The following is a 17,896-nucleotide window of genomic DNA, read 5'->3' on the forward strand; positions in this document are numbered from 1 at the left end:
TCTGGTTATCCTGGAACTCATTCTCCACAGAGTGCCCTAGAACTCACAGGGATCTGCTTGTCTCTGCCACCTGGGTGCTAGGATTAAAGGCATGAGCCACCACTGGTTGTTTTGGTTTGGTTTTTTTCAGGACAAGATTTCTCTGGCTAACTCGCTCTGTAGAGCAGGCTGGCCATGAATGCAGAGATCCGCCTGCCTATGTCCCCTAAGTGCTGGGATTAAAGGCGTGTGTCACCACCACCCAGTTCTTTTCTTTTTAAGAAATGCTGCTGGACATGACAAAAAGGTAAAAAAAAAAAAAAAAAAAAAAAAAACAGAAATAAATAGGCAGAAGCAAAGGACAAAAATGTAAAATTGACACTCCAAGAAGCATTCAAATTACACAACCACTCTTTAGATTTTAGATTTTGCCCCTACTTCATGTAAATCTTAATTATGATTTACAAACTGCTGCAGAGTTCACACTGGAACACAAAGGGATAAACTAGATTGCAGTGAAACTGGACACGGAGACATTACTAAAGCACTAAGAATTTCTAAGACAGCTCTGGTATTTTACATGATGAATTACATCTCTATCCACGACTAATTAATCTCCAGGAAGGCATGTGTTCACCTAACAGGCTAAAGGTCCACCAAATCTTTCTAGCAGGAACAAGGATGGTAGATGGTGCCAGGGGATTCACAAGCCACCAGCTCCCAATGAGTCCCACAGACAAACATTAAAACATGGGATAAAGATATGGAGACTGAAAGTAGAATTCATTCATTTCCTTTCTTTTCTTTGAAATAGTAGTTTCAGTCTTTCAGTTGGCCAATCAAATGTTGTAAAAGAAAAATAAGCACTCATGGTCAGCAATCCCTTCCACGTAGCAATCCTGTTCTCACTCACCGAAGCTAGAACTTTTGATCAAAAACAGAGGAAAAGAATATAAGAAGAAAACAACCAAACCCAGACTGCTGCCAGGAATACAGCAAACCCTTCTTAGGACACTCAGCAGGTATGTCACATAGAGGCATTCGGGGTTTGCAGAAGGAGCTGGTGGGACAGCACTTGCCCAGCATGTGCAGGGTCCTGGGTTCAAAAATGGCCTCTTCCAGCAAGGGTACAAAAAGGAGGGATGTGAATCACATCTCTGTAAAAAATACCCTCTGTGGGGAAGCTGTTCTAGAAGATGCATGGGCCAGGCAGGAGAACGAATTCAAACTGTTCAAACTCTGGCAGGAGATCATTGTGGGTACTGACTGCTAGTGCAGCAGTGCCAGGAGAGGAGGTTAGAGGCAGACTGGACACACATCTGTGGGCTTTTCTCTGGGTGCTCACTGGAGCCACTACTCAGGGGTGGTGGTAACTTATCAGCCAGTGTTTTAGTGGTAATAGCAAGTAACCACATTTACACTGGTTTCATTTTAATTATATCTCATCTCTTTCAAAAAAACAAATATCTAAGAATATAATAAAATATACAGACTATCATTATATAAATGTAAAATATAAACAGGTCACATGGCCACAGAGTTCATAGTAAATGAATTTCTAATCACATCTGAGCTTCCAAGCAGCCAAGGCAAAAAGTTCTAATTCTCACTTTCTAAAAGATTCCTTTAGGAAAGTCAATTTTTCATTTAAAACAACAAGGAATGCATTTTACAACATAGTGAAAAATGTCCTCAAAAATTTTCTAAAAACAAGGTAACAAATTTTACATCAACATCTTTTCAGTATCACAATAAAAAACTAAATTCAGGCTTCCATACATAATAGATAGATATATATAATTCAGGGAGCAGGGAGAGACAAGGTTTCTCTGTGCAACAGTCCTAGCTGTCCTGGAACTAGCACTGTAGACTACGCTGGCCTTGAACTCACAAGAGATTTGCCTCCCTCTGCCCCCTCTCCCCACACACACACCCCAGGGCTGGTATTAAAGGTATGCACCACCACCACCCAGCCAGGCCTCCCTATTTTGAAAAACAATGGATATAGTCCAATGATAGATTTTTTTTTTCATTCTTATCAAAGACAGAATTTAGAGAAGTTCTAGAACTAGGTAAATCAGAACACCTTAGCAAATCTTTCCAGTTAAAACCACCACCTCGCAGTTCTCTGGAGAGCGAAGAGCACACAATCAGTATTGACAAAAGACTGGTAACTATCACAAGACAGCGTGACAGTCTGTGCGTGAATGCAACAGCGATCACTCCTGCATGAGCCTCCAGGGTACCTGTTTGCCGATGACAGGCTCACACTCTGGAAGCTTACGGTATTTTAACAAGGTGGTAAAGAGACCTAGCTCAGTTATAAACTGAACTGTGCACCCCAACAAACTTTTTTTTTCTTTTTATAATGGCATCTCAGTTCTCTACTCGGACTAGGCAAACAGAGGAGGTTCAGCAAGATCAGGAGAGCTTCATCTAGAAGTGCTGTTCTTATGAGAAAAGCAAGAGACAGGAGGGAATCCTGTCCACACAATCAGAGGGAAGGCCTCCACGGGGACAGAGCAAGGAGGTGACCACCCTTATGACAAGAAGAGAGGCTCTGACCTTGGACTCGGCACCCAAGGAGTGAGAGGGCACATTTCTATTGCTTATGTCGCCCAACCATAGGTGTTTTTTGAGAGCTGCTTAAACAGAAGGCTACACTCACCGCCTCAAAACTAACAGGCAAATGTTATTTCAGTTGGTTAATTCTCATTCACTCTCTGTTTGCTGTTAGTTTATCTCGTGTTTGGTGATTTGGAGCTGCATAGGGGGTGGGGGAGGTGTGGTGATTTTGCTTCGGTTTGGTTTGCTTTGGTTTGAGACTGGGTCTCTCTATGTAGCTCAGGTGACACAGAATTCCTAATGTCCTGCTCTAGCTGCCCAAGTACACAGACTGAATGTACACCATCAGGCTCAACTTGGTTGGTTAAATTCACAAGGCAAATGTTATCAATTAGCATAAGCAACACATATTCTTGACAAATGTACATGTAGAATTAACTGCAATACAGCCACAGGCTAAGACACCTAAATTTCGGTGACTCCTTCAGAATGAGCTAGAACTGAGCCATGTTTTCTGAAAGCTGACAAGGGGCTTACCTGTCTACTAAGGGCATTCTTTGTTAGCCTACACTGGCCTCTCTTCTACAAATAATAAAGACTAAGAAAACAATTAATGGGGCTGGAGAGATGGCTCAGAGGTTAAGAGCATTGGCTGCTCTTCCAGAGGCCCTGAGTTCAATTTCCAGCAACCACACAATGACTCACAACCATCTCTAATGGACCTGATGCCCTTTTTTGGCGTGCAGGCAAACATGCAGACAGAACACTGTATACATATTAAATAAATCAGAGGTGGATGGATATAGATACAGATACAGATATAGAAAGAAAACAATTAATGGTAATCCCTTCAAGCAACTAAGAAAAATTAATTACAAGTACAGCTTCATGAATCCGAAAATCACTGATCAAGAAACGACAGAGCACCATCTACAATAGGAATCAAGTGTTCTTGGTTACCCCCTTTCTGAGAAGTACTTCATATAGGCCTAGGACATCAGCCAGATGCTGCAATGTCCCTGTGCTTCCTTCCATTAAGAACCTGGTCTACAAGAGCTAGTTCTAGGACAGGCTCAAAGCTACAGAGAAACCTTGTCTCGAAAAAAAACAAAAAATAAAAAGAACCTCAACCCCACCACCAGGGATGCCTTCTCTCCAACACCAGAGCACAAGACAAGAACTGAACTTGAAGGAGGACTAGTTTCCAAGTCTTACTCCACAAATTGAAAACTGAATGCTTCATAACTGGTCTTTTCAGAAGAAAATATCCCTTTCTGTTAGTGGTCCTACAAATGTCTAGAGCCGATACGAGCCTTCCAGGGTTGTGTTTTCTTCCCACACTGCTCCGTTACATTATCAGTTCTACCCAGCACTTGTTTCAAAGTACTAGAGACACATTTTCTTTCCCATCTCATACATGGCTGACAAAATATACCTACAGCCAGCAGGCAAACTACAGACAACAGCTCTAGGCAGGAGTAGAGAGAAACCCAAACCCATGAGGAAGAGAAAGAGACTGAAGGAAACAAACACTACACAGCTCAGTCAGAGTTCCAAGCTGATTATACAAAGCAGGACACACTGCTACACTTTGTAGATGGTGAGTCATTTGTAACTGCTTCCAGGGAGTTATCAAATTAAGAGGCCCTCATCGTGAATCTGAGACTGAATAAAGGATCACACATTAAAGAGATGCTAGAGATGTGTATCACTACATAATCACACAGATACACTTTACTCAAAGCAGAAATCGGCACCTCTCTTTCAAATCGGATTTTATTCTATTCAATTATACATTGTGATGCATTGATTGTTAATTATGGCTTATTAGAGCCTATGAAATACAGGATAATCCTAGCCTGATAGCAATTCACAATGACAAGTCCCTCTGAAAAAGTTTTCTCATGCATAAGAGCATCCCTTAACTGTACAGAGAGACTTGTATAGCTTCAAGTGACAGTAAACAATGTCTGCTTTAAAGTCAGTTGAAAACTACTGTCTGGCTTCAGACAGCACTGAGAGCCAATTACTACACCCAACACAATGTGCACACAGTGCTTCAATAGTGCAATTAACTCAGTTATGCAGAACAGTACTGGAGACCAAAAACTATAAATTGCTTATACAACAAAGAAGGCCATTATCTAAAATTAAGTAAAATCACCCAATTCACTCATAAAACTAAGCTAACACTGACAAAGTCAACTTAAAACTCCATCTCTTTCCCAATTTCTTATAAAGTCCAGAATCCCTCAGAAAGCATTGTCCACAGAGATCCTCACTGCCTGCGGAGCTCCTTACAGTGGTGTTTTACAAGATTCTGACAGGCATTATGCAACCAAATACATACTGGAAATTAGGGGGTAGACTTCTTAAATGCAAGCATCCATGGGGCTTTAGAATACAGGTGACATAGAGAAATGACAAGATCTAAAGTAGTGGTTCTCAATCTTCCTAATACTGTGACTCTTTAATACAATTCCTCATTTACAATGCTACTTTATAACTATAATTTTTCTATTGTTATCAATCATAATGTATACAACTATCTGATATGTAGTATACTTGATATGTGACCCCTGTGAAAAACGTCGATTAATCCCCAAAGGGGTTAAGACCCACAAGTTGAGAACCATTAACCTAAGGCTATGTCATACAGCAATTCGGTGATTTACTGAAATTTACCAATCCGGCCTCACCTATTCCCAAACTGGTTCCAACCCTGTTCTCCAACTATATTAGCAAAATCCTAGGCATGATTTGTATTGGCATATATCTTATCAGACAAGTAATCATCTCAACAGCAATGCCTTTTTAAACTTTGAGATGCATTTTCTTTTTAATTGTATGTGTGTATATGTGTGTTTACATATGTGAATGCAGAGCCTATGCAAACCAGAGGCATCTGATACCTGTGGTGCTAAAGTTACAGGCAGTCTGAGCTGCCAAATATGGGTACTGGGAACCAAACTGTGGTCATCTGCAAGAGCAGTATGTACTCGTAACTGCTGAGTCATCCCTCCACGCTGAGTAATACTCTTTTTCAAAAGGCATATTCGATAAAAAGAAGAAAAGCATAGCTTTATCATTATCTCAACTTTTAAAAAAGATAACATTTTGAATTTGCTTCTTGTATCTTATTCCCTCAGTAAAGTATGTTGAGGAGATACTCAAACTTTATCATGTTTTCGGATCATCTGTACAGTTATAAAAATGCAGATTCCTGTCATATGGGTGAGGCAGTGCCTGAGATGAAACTTTCCTATCAAGCTTTCCAGGGTGATTTGGATATAGAATGATGTAAACAATAATCCCTGGAAAGAAATGGTGTCTACAAAGACTGAAAAATGCAGTGATACAGCGACTGGAATGCTGTGCTTCCAGAGGCTGAATGCCTTGTCTCGGGCTAGCTTTAGCCCCTGCTGTCTTGGGCTAGCTTTAGCCCCTGCAACAGGCATTCCTTCCCTCGTCTGTGTAAGAACTAACATCCTGTAGCTAAAAAAAAAAAAAAAAAAAAAAAAAAGCCAACCTTTGGAAATCTACTGATTTAGCAGACCAATAATGTCCATCAACCAAAAAGCTAAGAACTTCATCAAATAGCATCTTGTGCCTATAGAAAAGGCTCCCTCCTCTGGTTCTAACTGCCTCTCCCTCTGATGCACCCACCATGTATTTTAAATGTCCCACACTTTGAAACATGGAACCTGGGATAACCTGAATCTGTGTTCCTAGGCCACAGATCCTCAAAATGCAGAAAAAACTCTTTCTTATTCTCTTTAAGGTGAGAGTTGTGTCAATAGTACTCTAAGTTTTAAATGAAAAACAAACAAGATCTTCTGAATTATGCCCTACTTTACTTTTTGAAAGGGTTATAGTAACAATTCAGAAAAAAAAATCTCATAAAAAACTTGAAATGAATAATTTTTACATCAACACTATCAAAGGCAACACAAAAGTATTCTTTTATTACTTTGTGTTAAATTGTAAGTCCCAACTGTTTTCAAGGCTGAATCCCTAGCACATTAAAAAGACAGGCTACTACTCTGCGGATCAAGGTTGTAACTCATTTCATAGCTTGAAAGCATTTAACAAAATGTAAACAGCAGCAGACTCAGACTGTTAGCAACAAAAAGCAGAACTTACCACTGCAAACAACCGCCAAAAACCCACCAAGTAGTAATAAAAGCCTCTGAAGCCTGTCCAAAGAAAATCTACTGTGACCACATTAAACACCAGACCAACAACCTACAACACTACTACTGAAAGTGGCAAAACAACAATAGAGCTATAGCTTTAAAATAAAGGGTGCACAATCATTTCAAGACATGTCTCAGAAAAAAAGGTTTAAAGAGACACATAATAGTGGCTGGGAATTTAGCCCAGTGGTAGGGACTTGCCTAGCAAGCACAAAGTCCTGGTTTGGACATCAGCTCTGAATCTGTTTGCTTGTTGTGCTATAAATTAGACCCAGGCACAAGGTCCTGGGTTTGGTCTCCAGCTATGAATTATGAACTGTACAATGAATTGGACCCATGGGAGGCATGTCAGGCAAGTACTCTGAAATTTAGTAAAAATCAAGTTTCTAACCAAAGACAATACAGACACTAGAAAAGAAAAATTAAGCATCTGTTCCGACCCGTACAAGGCACTTTCATGTCCTGTCTCATTTCATGTTCCCCCAAACCACATCAGGTCTTCTAATCATCCTGTTCCCTAAACGGGAAAGTAAGACTGGGGGCAGTATGGGGACTGATTAATTCCAAGTTATATGACTAGTTAAGTTTTCTTACCTAACCTAAGCCACACACTGAACTTCTCACCAAAGGCTGTGTTCATACATATCTATCTATAAAGGCAGGAGTTGGAAAACTTGACAGTTTTTCGATTATCACCCAATAATAAAACTACAATACTCAAAGTTTTCAAGAAATTCCAACATTAACATTGATTCCTGAGGCTTTATAAACCAAGACTCATGTCTTAGCTAGGGTTTCTATTGCTCCAACACCATAACAGACCAAAAGGAAAATTAGGGGTAAAGGGTTTATTGGGCTTCTACATTGCAGTCCATCACCAAAGGAAGTCAGGACAAAAACCCAAACAGGGCAGAAACCTAAAGGCAAGAGTTAAGTCAGAGGCCACGGAAGGATGCTACTTACTGGTGTGCTCATCAAGGTTAGCTCAGTCTGCTTTCTTATAGAACCCAAGCTCACCAGCCTAGAGATGGCCACCCACAATGGGTTGCCCGCCGCACCCCCCCCCCGCACCCCCCCCCCCCCCCGCACTGATCACTAATTAAGAAAATACCCTACAGGCTTTCCTACAGTCAAATCTTATGGAGATATTTCCTCCACCTGGGCTCTCCCTCATCCCTCAGATGGTTACAGTTTGCAAGTTGATATAAATCTAGCCAGCAGAACTAGATTCCCCAAGATATTAATTCTGCATGTGCAATCAGGAAATGGAGAGTTTTCTTCTCATTTACATAAATGCCTTTATCTGCACTCCCAGAACCTCCTGGAAGTTTAGTGTCTGTTCTGTTTCCAAACAGCATCTCATGCATCCCATATCCCAAGTGCTACAGTTACAGGTGTGGAGCACCACACCCAGTTCCTACTGGGGCTCAAACCCAGGGCTTTGACTGAGCTCCAGCTCCAGGCCTGACACGTTACTTCTGAGAGTAACCTGCAAACAGCACTGCGTTATCGAGGGAGCAAGGCTGAGGGAAACAGGATAAGAAACCTAAAAGCGATTTTGATTTGGGCTCAGATGAAGAGAGATGGTGCTAGAAACAGAATCTATGCCTAACACAGCTCTTGGGACCCAGCTCAAAACAGAGTGGCCAAGTTCTTCCTGCCACAAACTGTCACAAACCTCAAAGATATCTGTTCAAAAGACCAGATCAAAGCCAGGACCCCTCAACAAACTTTACTTTGAATTAACTATGGGCTGACCAAAATATCCTCTACAGGAAGGAATTTAACAGGAGCCTACAATAAAGGATTTTCTACGTTTTTGAAATTCCAACTTCTGTGAAGACATAAAAGCTGATGAAAATATGAGCCTCCAACTGCCTTCAAATCTCCTTGACATCTGTAACCAGACTGTCTACAACAGCTCTGCTCCAATGTTTCAATAAGGTCTCCTTAAGTCACAACCAGAGTCTGTCTCCCCAATTAAACTGGCTATTTGCAGGCTGACGTACAAAAAAGGCATAGTCAATGTTTAATTGGAAAGCAAATCACCTAACAGCAAGTGGTAGACACATTCCCCAATTAAAAATCTGACAAGAACTCACAAAAATAAAATAGCATCTTCGAAATGCCATCTTGCTTATTTCACAACTCCAATTTCACACCAAACAAAAGGTTGAAGTGGGGTAATCAATCGGAAAGAAAGAAGACATGGTGTGTGTGTGTGTGTGTGTGTGTGTGTGTGTGTGTGTGTGTGTGCAAAGCTATCCAAACTTGACTCTATCCACCCAATTAGCTCTGCTGTAATGGACCAATAGTGACTAAACCCAAAATCTACAGTTAGTGGCAGTCTCCAAAAGATCAAATCACAAACACTATCTCTCTTCACCAAAACCCTTACTCACAGACCTGAGGAGTTCTAAACAAACACAAGAGCAGACCATTACACACCTGACTGGTCTGAAACGTGTTTATTCAGGGTTTATACGTGATTAAAGATTTTAATTTACATATTTTCTAGGTCCCTTTCCATCAAATATAAGACTGCAATTGCAACGCAATGTGGTGACGGTGCACCTGGGAAGCAGAGGCAGGTGGATCCCAAGGTGAGTTCCAGAACAGCCAGAAATGTACCACAGAGAAACCCTGTCTCGGAAAGAGAGAGAGAGAGACTGCAATTGCACTATATTTCTGTTTTTTATTTTAAATTCTCAGTGATGGACTCTGACACAAAGCACTGAGTCATTATCTAATTAGTCACTACCATGTTAGAAAATGCCAACGAGAACTGGGTGCGTTGGGGCAGGTCTGTACCACAGCATCAGGAGCTGGAGTCAGAAGAATCAATGTTCAAGATTATCTGTGCCTACATAGCAAGTTCAAAGCCAGTGTGAACTACATGTAACCCTGACTCAGCACCCATATGCAAACGAAAAGAGTGAATGGCAAAGAGACGGGGGTATTTCCTTTGTGCGCACTAGCTCGGTCCTTACAGGAGACCTTATCTGGAGTTTAATTCAGTACTAAATGGGTCCACAACAAGAAATGCTCTTCTTTTCTATCTATTCAGAATAACACGTTAGCCACGCGTGGTGGCTTACATCATTAATCCCAGCACTTGGGAAGCAGAGGCAAATAGATCTCTGAGTTCAAGCCCAACCTGGTCTACATAGCAAGTCCACGCCAATCAGGGCTGAAAGGTGAGACCTTATCTTAAAATAAAAATAAACAAATAAATAAATAAATAGAATCATCTTTAAAGCAATATAAAATGTTACAACCTAGTGTAGAAATGATATTTTACACATTTGGCAAAGATAACGGAAGGAAATTTTTCAACAATCCTAAAGAAGAAAAACAGCTGTGACATGAACAATAAAGATGAAACAATTAAACTCTTTAAAAGACAGTGGATTCTGCCCCTGACTAAATTTCGTGAGGAAATGACTGGCCTCGCGCAGCACGAAAGCACTAGCATGTAGCAAGTGTCCTTACAGGAGTACTCTGGCTTTAGAAACAAACTTAAAATGGGCTGTGTAAAGCTCGTTGTCAAAGCAACAAGAAAAGGTCTAGTATTTCAAGAAATCTGAAAAACGTTAAGGGTAGAAGGAGGTAACAAGTATATGGGAAGATTTAAGATTAATGAAGGACGCAAGCTGAGCAGATTTGAAGAGCAGAAACCTGAACAGCACACAGTCACTAATGAGAAATGCACAGTCCTGGTCTTCCAGCTAAGGCCTTTCTCACCCCAAATCTCACCACCAAAGTCACAGCACCATTCTCTTCCTATGCACTGTTATGAAATTTAAACCACTGAGTTAAGCACATAAGAAAATCAGGAAGGAAACACCAGCAGAGATTGGCAACATCCTCCCTCATTCCAAAGCCAAACATTTCTGTGTTCAAAGGAATGCTGGAACACAAACAGCAACCCTTCAGCACAAAAAAACATCTAGTCTTATGACATGAACCCCAATCTTAACTACACTTCCCTAAAATGATAGGTCTGGACTGCCTTACTAGCATGATTGTAAAAAGCACAATAAAGGAATCATGTCATCCAAGTGTTCTACATGATCTGGATTAGGTATCAAAATTGAAGCAGTACTTCACAACAGAAGTCAAAGGAAAGGATGCCTGGGCCAAAATCATGGTGAAAAAGTAAAGGTTATACAAACTGATTTAAGAGACGGATAACCAGTCGGGCAGGGGTGGCACATACCTTTAATCCCAGCTCTCGGGAGGAAGAGATAGGCAGACCTCTGTGAGTTCTAGGTCATCCGAGTCTACAAAGTGAGTTCCAGGACAATCAAGACTATTTCACAGAGAAACCCTGTCTTGGGGAAGGGGGTAAACAAGGCATAAGGCCAGGAGTTGTGATGTACACTTGTGATACTAGCACTTGGCAGAGGAAGCAAGAGTTCAAGGTTACTCCTATTTACATAATAAGTTTGAAGCCAGACTGGGCTAGAAGAGATCATAACTCAATACAAAACAATGCTGTACACTATTCAGCAGTGGGTGAGGCCCCCTGAAGATGACCAAGAATTAGCCCTTCAAGGAAAATGTATGTCTCCACACCAGTATCAGTCAAAAACCTTTAAGTCCTTTTTCAGTGTTTAAATATCACATATGGAGGGTAAATAGAACTGCCACTTAAGACATCTGATATGCAAAGCCTACAGAAGCGGAAGCACAGAGGATGGGATATTTACAACTGTTCCTGTCCCTAACTCCCTCCACTTCCACTGAAGTGACCACACCTTCCATAAATCCTCAAACTGTAACATTCCATCTTTCTCCAAGTCCCCTCATATTCTTTATACATCTTTATCTCACAAGGAGAATATACGCTCAGGAGTAATATTCTATCTGACTTATCTTTGCAAAGCTCGGGGCGTTCGTTCATTCACTAACAAATACTTCCTAAGCATTAAATAAATGCCAGACACCATACTTCAGTAAATATCTATTGTTTATGTGAGTGTTGACTATCAGGTAGGAGAAAGAATAAAAAAGAAAGCAAGTTCAGAAAAAAGATTCCCAACATTCATACTAGAATTTCAGAGAAAATTAAGATGGGCTTTGATTGAGATTTTAATATCAGGGGATAAACCTGTGCTGTATATTGTTAAAGACTATGAGTCTGCAGTTACACGACTATTTTCTCTTTGTGACCTACAAAGTGTATTACTTTCACAGAAAGTTTTATCCTCTCATTTGTAAAATAAAATTGATAATAATTTAACACGTCATTGTCTAAACTACTGTCTCTGACATAAAACCATAGATAAGTCTTTTTCAGTCCACTAAGTGGTAAACTTTTTAAAGCTTGACTTATCCATTCTTTCAAGGGCTGACAACCTACCAGATTCTGGTGGGTCCTGGGTTGTTTTTTTTTTTTTTAAAAAAAAAAAAAAAAAAAGTCATCAGGACCATTACAGGAGAGTGGTCATATCATTAGATCAAGAACTCAAATCAAACTGCAGGCTAAGTGGGGAACGCATATTTGTCTCATGAAAACATGTGGCGTGAAATTCAAATGACAACAACGTTTAAATGTGTCATAATGCATTTTATTCAGGCTGGTCTAAATTTGCTTAACGTCTTAAACATGTTTTTAAAAACTGACCAGTAAATAGTCCACCACTCCCACGCTCACCCTATTATTTCAGGAGGAGAGTAACGCGGAGGGCAACTTGACATTCTGTTTTGGTACAGTTCTGGGGGTAAAATAAACTGGAATAAGACAGCCAACAAAAATAAGAAACACATGTGTCTCTTCAATCCCCAGTCCTGGCCAGCTCAACTGGGATCAACTGGAGAATAGCTGTGGCTATTCAGAGGTGGGGGAGAGCGCCAGAGAGGGACACTGCAACTCCTGCCAGGAAGAGTTGGGGCTGGCCCCGGGGAGCCGGCCCGGCTGGCCCTTCTGAGTGCGGGCTGCACCGGGGTCACCGGGACCTGTCTGAGGAATGAATGAGCACACCTGCGCCGGGCTACTGCCCGCACCCAAGCGAGCCAGCTTTTAGAGTCGGGGACCCGCGTTAGGACCGTGACCCGGGGAAACTGAGGCGCGGGCTCCACTCCTTAAGCGGGTCCCAGAGAAACTGGGAGTCCTGGGGGCCGCCCCGCCGGACCACAGGCCCTGGGGAGGGGCTGGAGAGGCCAGGAGGAAGGGAAGGGCCGGCGGGCGGGGCCCGACCGACGCCTCTCCCTTCCGCAGCGGAGGGCGAGCCGCTGCCCTGTCCTCACCCGGCCTCCTGCCTCCCTCACCTGATCACCGAGATGAGCAGCCCCGAGGGGTCTTTGCTTTTGCTGACTGTGCTCCTGTATTTCCCACCAGCTGCTTCTGCCGCCATCTTGGTACGGGAGCGAGAGCCAGGCGCTTGACAGGACCGGGAAAGAGTAAACTCCGCGGCAGACCATTCACCAATGGCAGAAGAGAACCGCAGAGGCGCGGAAGTGAAGAGACCAATCACTAGAGTGAGAAGGCGGGACTGACGCTCTCCTGAAGGCCGAGGCGGCTGTTTGCTCTAAGCACTCTGGGAAATGTAGTTCTGCAAGTCCTGGGCATGCCTGGACAATAAACCAAAGTCAACTTCAAGTCACCTAATTGGTGTCTTTAGATCTCTTAAACCGGGCGGTGGTGGCGCATGCCTTTAATCCCAGCACTTGGGAGGCAGAGGCAGGCGGATCTCTGTGAGTTCGAGACCAGCCTGGTCTACAGAGCTAGTTCCAGGACAGGCTCCAAAACCACAGAGAAACCCTGTCTCGAAAAACCAAAAACAAAACAAAACAAAAAAAAGTAGATCTCTTAAGACCTTAGGTTGCTTATCAGTTTACCCCCTTTTATAACTTTATATTTTTAGTTTAATGTATCTGATGATATCAATATGGATATGCAGATGCATGTATTTAAATGAAGGCCCCAAAGATATGCTTGTCTCGCATGTGCAAAAATATTAACTTCAAATACTGTATTTGAATCAGTCAAATGCAAAAATTTGTAGGCACAGACTATTCTTTTGTATTTTCTAAGACAGAATTTTTCAACATTTGCCTTACATGTAAGTTCACTTTTGCATGGTGCAGTTTTCTGAAAAAACATAACATTCAGAAACAGGTAACTGAATATTATTGATAAAGAAAAGGGAATAACTGAAAAACAAAGCTGGCCAGAGCCTGACTGCCTTCCCAAACTAAAAAAAAAAAACACACAATGATAATGCAGTGGTGTTGAAACGCAATTTGAACTGGTAAAGTTCTATTTCCTGCATTGACTGGGGGACAAGAATGAAAATATCAATTAGAAAGTTAGGAGGTGATTTGCTTATAGGAACGAAAATTGAAGAGCTTCAGAAATAGGAAGTAGACTGACTTAGAGGCTGAATCTGTGGAACAGCAGTCTAATTAAAGGATATTCAGGTTTTAATGGAATTTCTGAGCTCTTGGGTTGTCTTGACCCTCCTCCGGCGGAGGGGTCAAGGTTTTGGTGGGCTGCCTTGACACTCCTCCAAAGAAGGGACAAGGCTTTGCAGGCACAGGGGCAGGGCCTCCAAAGATGGAGGCCCGAGACTGAGACTTACATTCCAGACTGTTTGTATAAGGGGTGACAGGAAGCTGAGGTGATATCTTGACTAACATTTAGGCTCTCTTTGGAAAAGGGGGCATTGACTCAAGTCTGGCTACTTCCTGCTGGCATGGGTTGACATGGGAAAGGGGAGAGCTGGGTGTTGGTGTAGCTGGAAAGGCATCCTGTGTATTGTCATCCCGGAGGTGCCAGGCATCTGTTCCTTGGGGGAGGTGAGAAGGCAGGTGTCGTGTGAGGTCCTGTCCATTGACGTTCAAGAGACCTACGAGTTAGCTAAGGATATCTCTATCCAGTAAAGGTGCTGGGCAAGCAGGTATCACTAAGAAAGAATGAGAGAAAAATTGTCCTGCAAGAATGCAGGGCAATGGCAAAGTTTTAAGTGGGGAGGCACAGGGTCCCATCGACCCCCATAACCGAAATTGGTGAGTCTTCCCAACAGACAAGGCTACAACAAGCAGTTAATCTGCAGGCCCAGGCCTTAGCAGCTGCCCTAAGGCCACAGGAAGGGGGACAAGGAAAGCCAACCACAAGGCTCTACCCTGATGGAGTCCATGCCCACAGGAAAGTAAGGCCCAAGTGAGATGTTAGAACAGAATAGGTAGCTCCCGTGTCCAAAAGAAAAGTAATGAACTTACCTGCTACCTGCAGCTTTAGCTTAGGCTCAGATAGGGTTCAGAACATACCAAGTGTGGGCAGTGTCAATCCTCTGCAAGGCTGAGAAGTTCGAAGGCTGGCACAGTTTCACTTGTTGATGTTGGTGAGGCTGGACCTTCATGGCGTGGCATCGAGGACAAGCCTGCACGGGGGCATTGTGATTTCCAGTGTCCAGGTTACTGGCAAGTAGGGCATGGCTTCATAGTAGACTTAGTGCAATATTGTGCCACATAACCATTTAGGCCACACTTGTAATAGCCTGCCTATGAGGTTGACTTAGACTGGACTCCATCAGGGTAGAGAACTGTGGTTGGCTTCCCTTGTCCCTCTTCCTGTGGCCTTAGGGCAGCTGCTAAGGCCTGAGCCTGCAGATCAACTGCTTGTTGTAGCCTTGTCTGTCCGGAAGACTCAGCTGTTTCTTTTTGGGCGTTAAAAACTTTAAAGACCATTTTTACCAATTCCTGTATAGGGGTTTGGGGACCCTTCTCAGCCTTTTTTTTTTTTAATCTTTTTTCTAATATCTGGTATTGACTGAGAAACAAAATGGGTAGCCAAGACTTTGGCTTTTGCTGGGGAGGCTGAATCTAGCCTGGTATATTGGGCCATGGTCTCTTGTAACCGATTTTTAAAAATAGCTGGATTTTCATCTGCTCGCTGTGTAATCTCTCGGATTTGTCAATATTAACTACTTTTTCCCAAGACCATTTCCAGACCCTGAAGGAGACAAAAAAACCGTGATTTCCCACCTCTGTCAGCCACTTTGGCCAGGTTGGTAGTCCCAGTGTGGTTCTGGAATTACAGCCCAAAATTGTCTGTAATTCTAGTTCCAGGGGACTCGACACTTATGGCATATAAATAGACATAAATAAATTTTTAAAAATATTGCTGAGCCGGGCGGTGATGGCGCACGCCTTTAATCCCAGCACTCGGGAGGCAGAGGCAGGCGGATCTCCGTGAGTTCGAGACCAGCCTGGTCTACAAGAGCTAGTTCCAGGACAGGCTCCAAAACCACAGAGAAACCCTATCTCGAAAAAGAAAAAAAAAATATTGCTGAAAACAATAAAGGAATCCCTAAGTGCATGAAAAACATCATAGATGAGAAAAATGATCCAGCTAAGATAACAGGAGTTTTTTTTTTTTAAACAGAATAGTTGATTCTAAAACTCATGTAGAAACATAAAAATCCCTAAATAACCTAAACCATCTTGGAAAAGCAAAAAAAAAAAAAATCAAAAAAAAACAACAACAACAACAACAAAAAAAAACGTGGAGGGCTGGGAAAATGGCTCAGCCATTGAAGTGCTTAGCAAGAAAGTATAAGGAGTTGTATTTTATACCCAGAACCCGAGTAAAACACCAGGCACAGTGAAATGAACTCATGACCTCAGCACTAAGGAAGCAGAGACAGGAGGATCTCAGGTGCTATCGGACCAGCCAGGCTAGCCAAACTGGCAAGCTACAGGTTCAGTGAGAGAACCCTATCTCAAACGAGGTGGAAAACAACTGAGGAAGGCAGCTGTGGTTGACCTCAGGATTTCATACACACAAACACATTTGCATTTTCTGATTTAAAATCACATGAAAAAACTAGAGTAATCAAAAAGAGAAGCGTTAACACGTGGAAACACAAAAGTGGACTGTAACTGAGACTCCAGGCTATCAGCTTTTTTCCTTATTTTTAAGATTTATTCATTTTGATTTTATGTGTAAATGTGTCTGCCTGCAAGTGTGTATATGCATACATGCATGTGTTCTGGTGCTTGCATAAGCCAGAAGAGGGCATCAGACAACCTGGAACTGGAAGTCCAGACGGTTGTGTGTTGTAATAAGAGCTGCGGACCGCTTCCCTGCCACTCCAGCTCCCGCATGGCTTCCCGCCACCCGGCTAGCTTTCCCCGAAATAATTACATGGAAACTGTATTCTTTAAACACTGCCTGGTCCATTAGTTATAACCTCTTATTGGCTAGCTCTTACATATTGATCTAACCCATTTCTAATATTCTGTGTAGCACCACGAGCTGGCATACCAGGGAAGATCTTAACCTTCATCTGTCTGGAGTGGGAGAATCATGGTGACTGCCTGACTCGGCTTCTTTCTCCCAGCATTCTGTTCTGTCTACTCCACCCACCTAAGGGTTGGCCTATCAAATGGGCCTAGGCAGTTTCTTTATTAATTAACCGGTGAAAGCAACAGATTAGAAAGAAATCACTCCCACATCAGTTGTGAGCAGCCATGTAGGTGCCAGGAAGCAAACCCAAGTCTTCTGCAAAAGCAGTAAGTGCTCATTTTCTTAAAAGATTTATTTATTTATGCATATGGATGCTCTATTTGCTTGTATGCCTGCATGACGGCACAGGACCTCAGAGCTCATTATAGATGGTTGTGAGTTACCATGCTGTTGCTAGGAATTGAACTCAGGGCCTCTGGAAGAGCAGCAAGTGTTCTTAACCACTGAACCACTGTTCTAGCCATGATCAGTTGGTTTTTTTGACAAGGATTCCAATATCATTCAGAATGATATTTTGATTTTTATTTCTAAAATATTAATATTTCAAATACAAGGGGGAGAATTGTCTTTTCAATGAATGACCATAGAACACAAAAGATACAAGCATGAAAAAAGATGAAGTGGACGCCTACCTCATACCACACACAAAAGTTAACTTAAAATGTATCAAAGTCCTAAATTTATGATTTAAAACTTTTGGTAGAAAATATAGAGGTAAAGCTTTATAATCTTAGATATAGCAATGGGTTTTTAGATATGGCAACAAAAGTAAGAATGACAAAAGGAAAATGTATATTAAAATAGAACTTTATTATTTATATTTAAGTTACATTTTTAAAATTTTTAAAGCTCCAAAGGATGTACATAAATGCTCAACATTACTATTAGTGAAATGAAAATT

The 17,896-nt window shown here is 42.0% G+C and overlaps 1 protein-coding gene across 1 annotated transcript in view; it reads right to left on the reverse strand.

Annotated features, from left to right (window-relative positions):
* Positions 1-13,138, reverse strand: part of Exoc4 (exocyst complex component 4) — a 756,055-nt gene extending 742,917 nt beyond the window's left edge. Inside the window, exon 1 of the mRNA XM_057763023.1 lies at positions 13,014-13,138. Coding sequence (XP_057619006.1) covers positions 13,014-13,099 — 86 coding nt within the window. The 5' untranslated portion in view covers positions 13,100-13,138. The remainder of the gene's footprint in view (positions 1-13,013) is intronic.
* Between the last annotated feature and the right edge of the window lie 4,758 nt (positions 13,139-17,896).

Source organism: Chionomys nivalis, chromosome 1 (genome assembly GCF_950005125.1).
Source record: "Chionomys nivalis chromosome 1, mChiNiv1.1, whole genome shotgun sequence".
In the NCBI taxonomy this organism is placed as follows: domain Eukaryota; kingdom Metazoa; phylum Chordata; class Mammalia; order Rodentia; family Cricetidae; genus Chionomys; species Chionomys nivalis.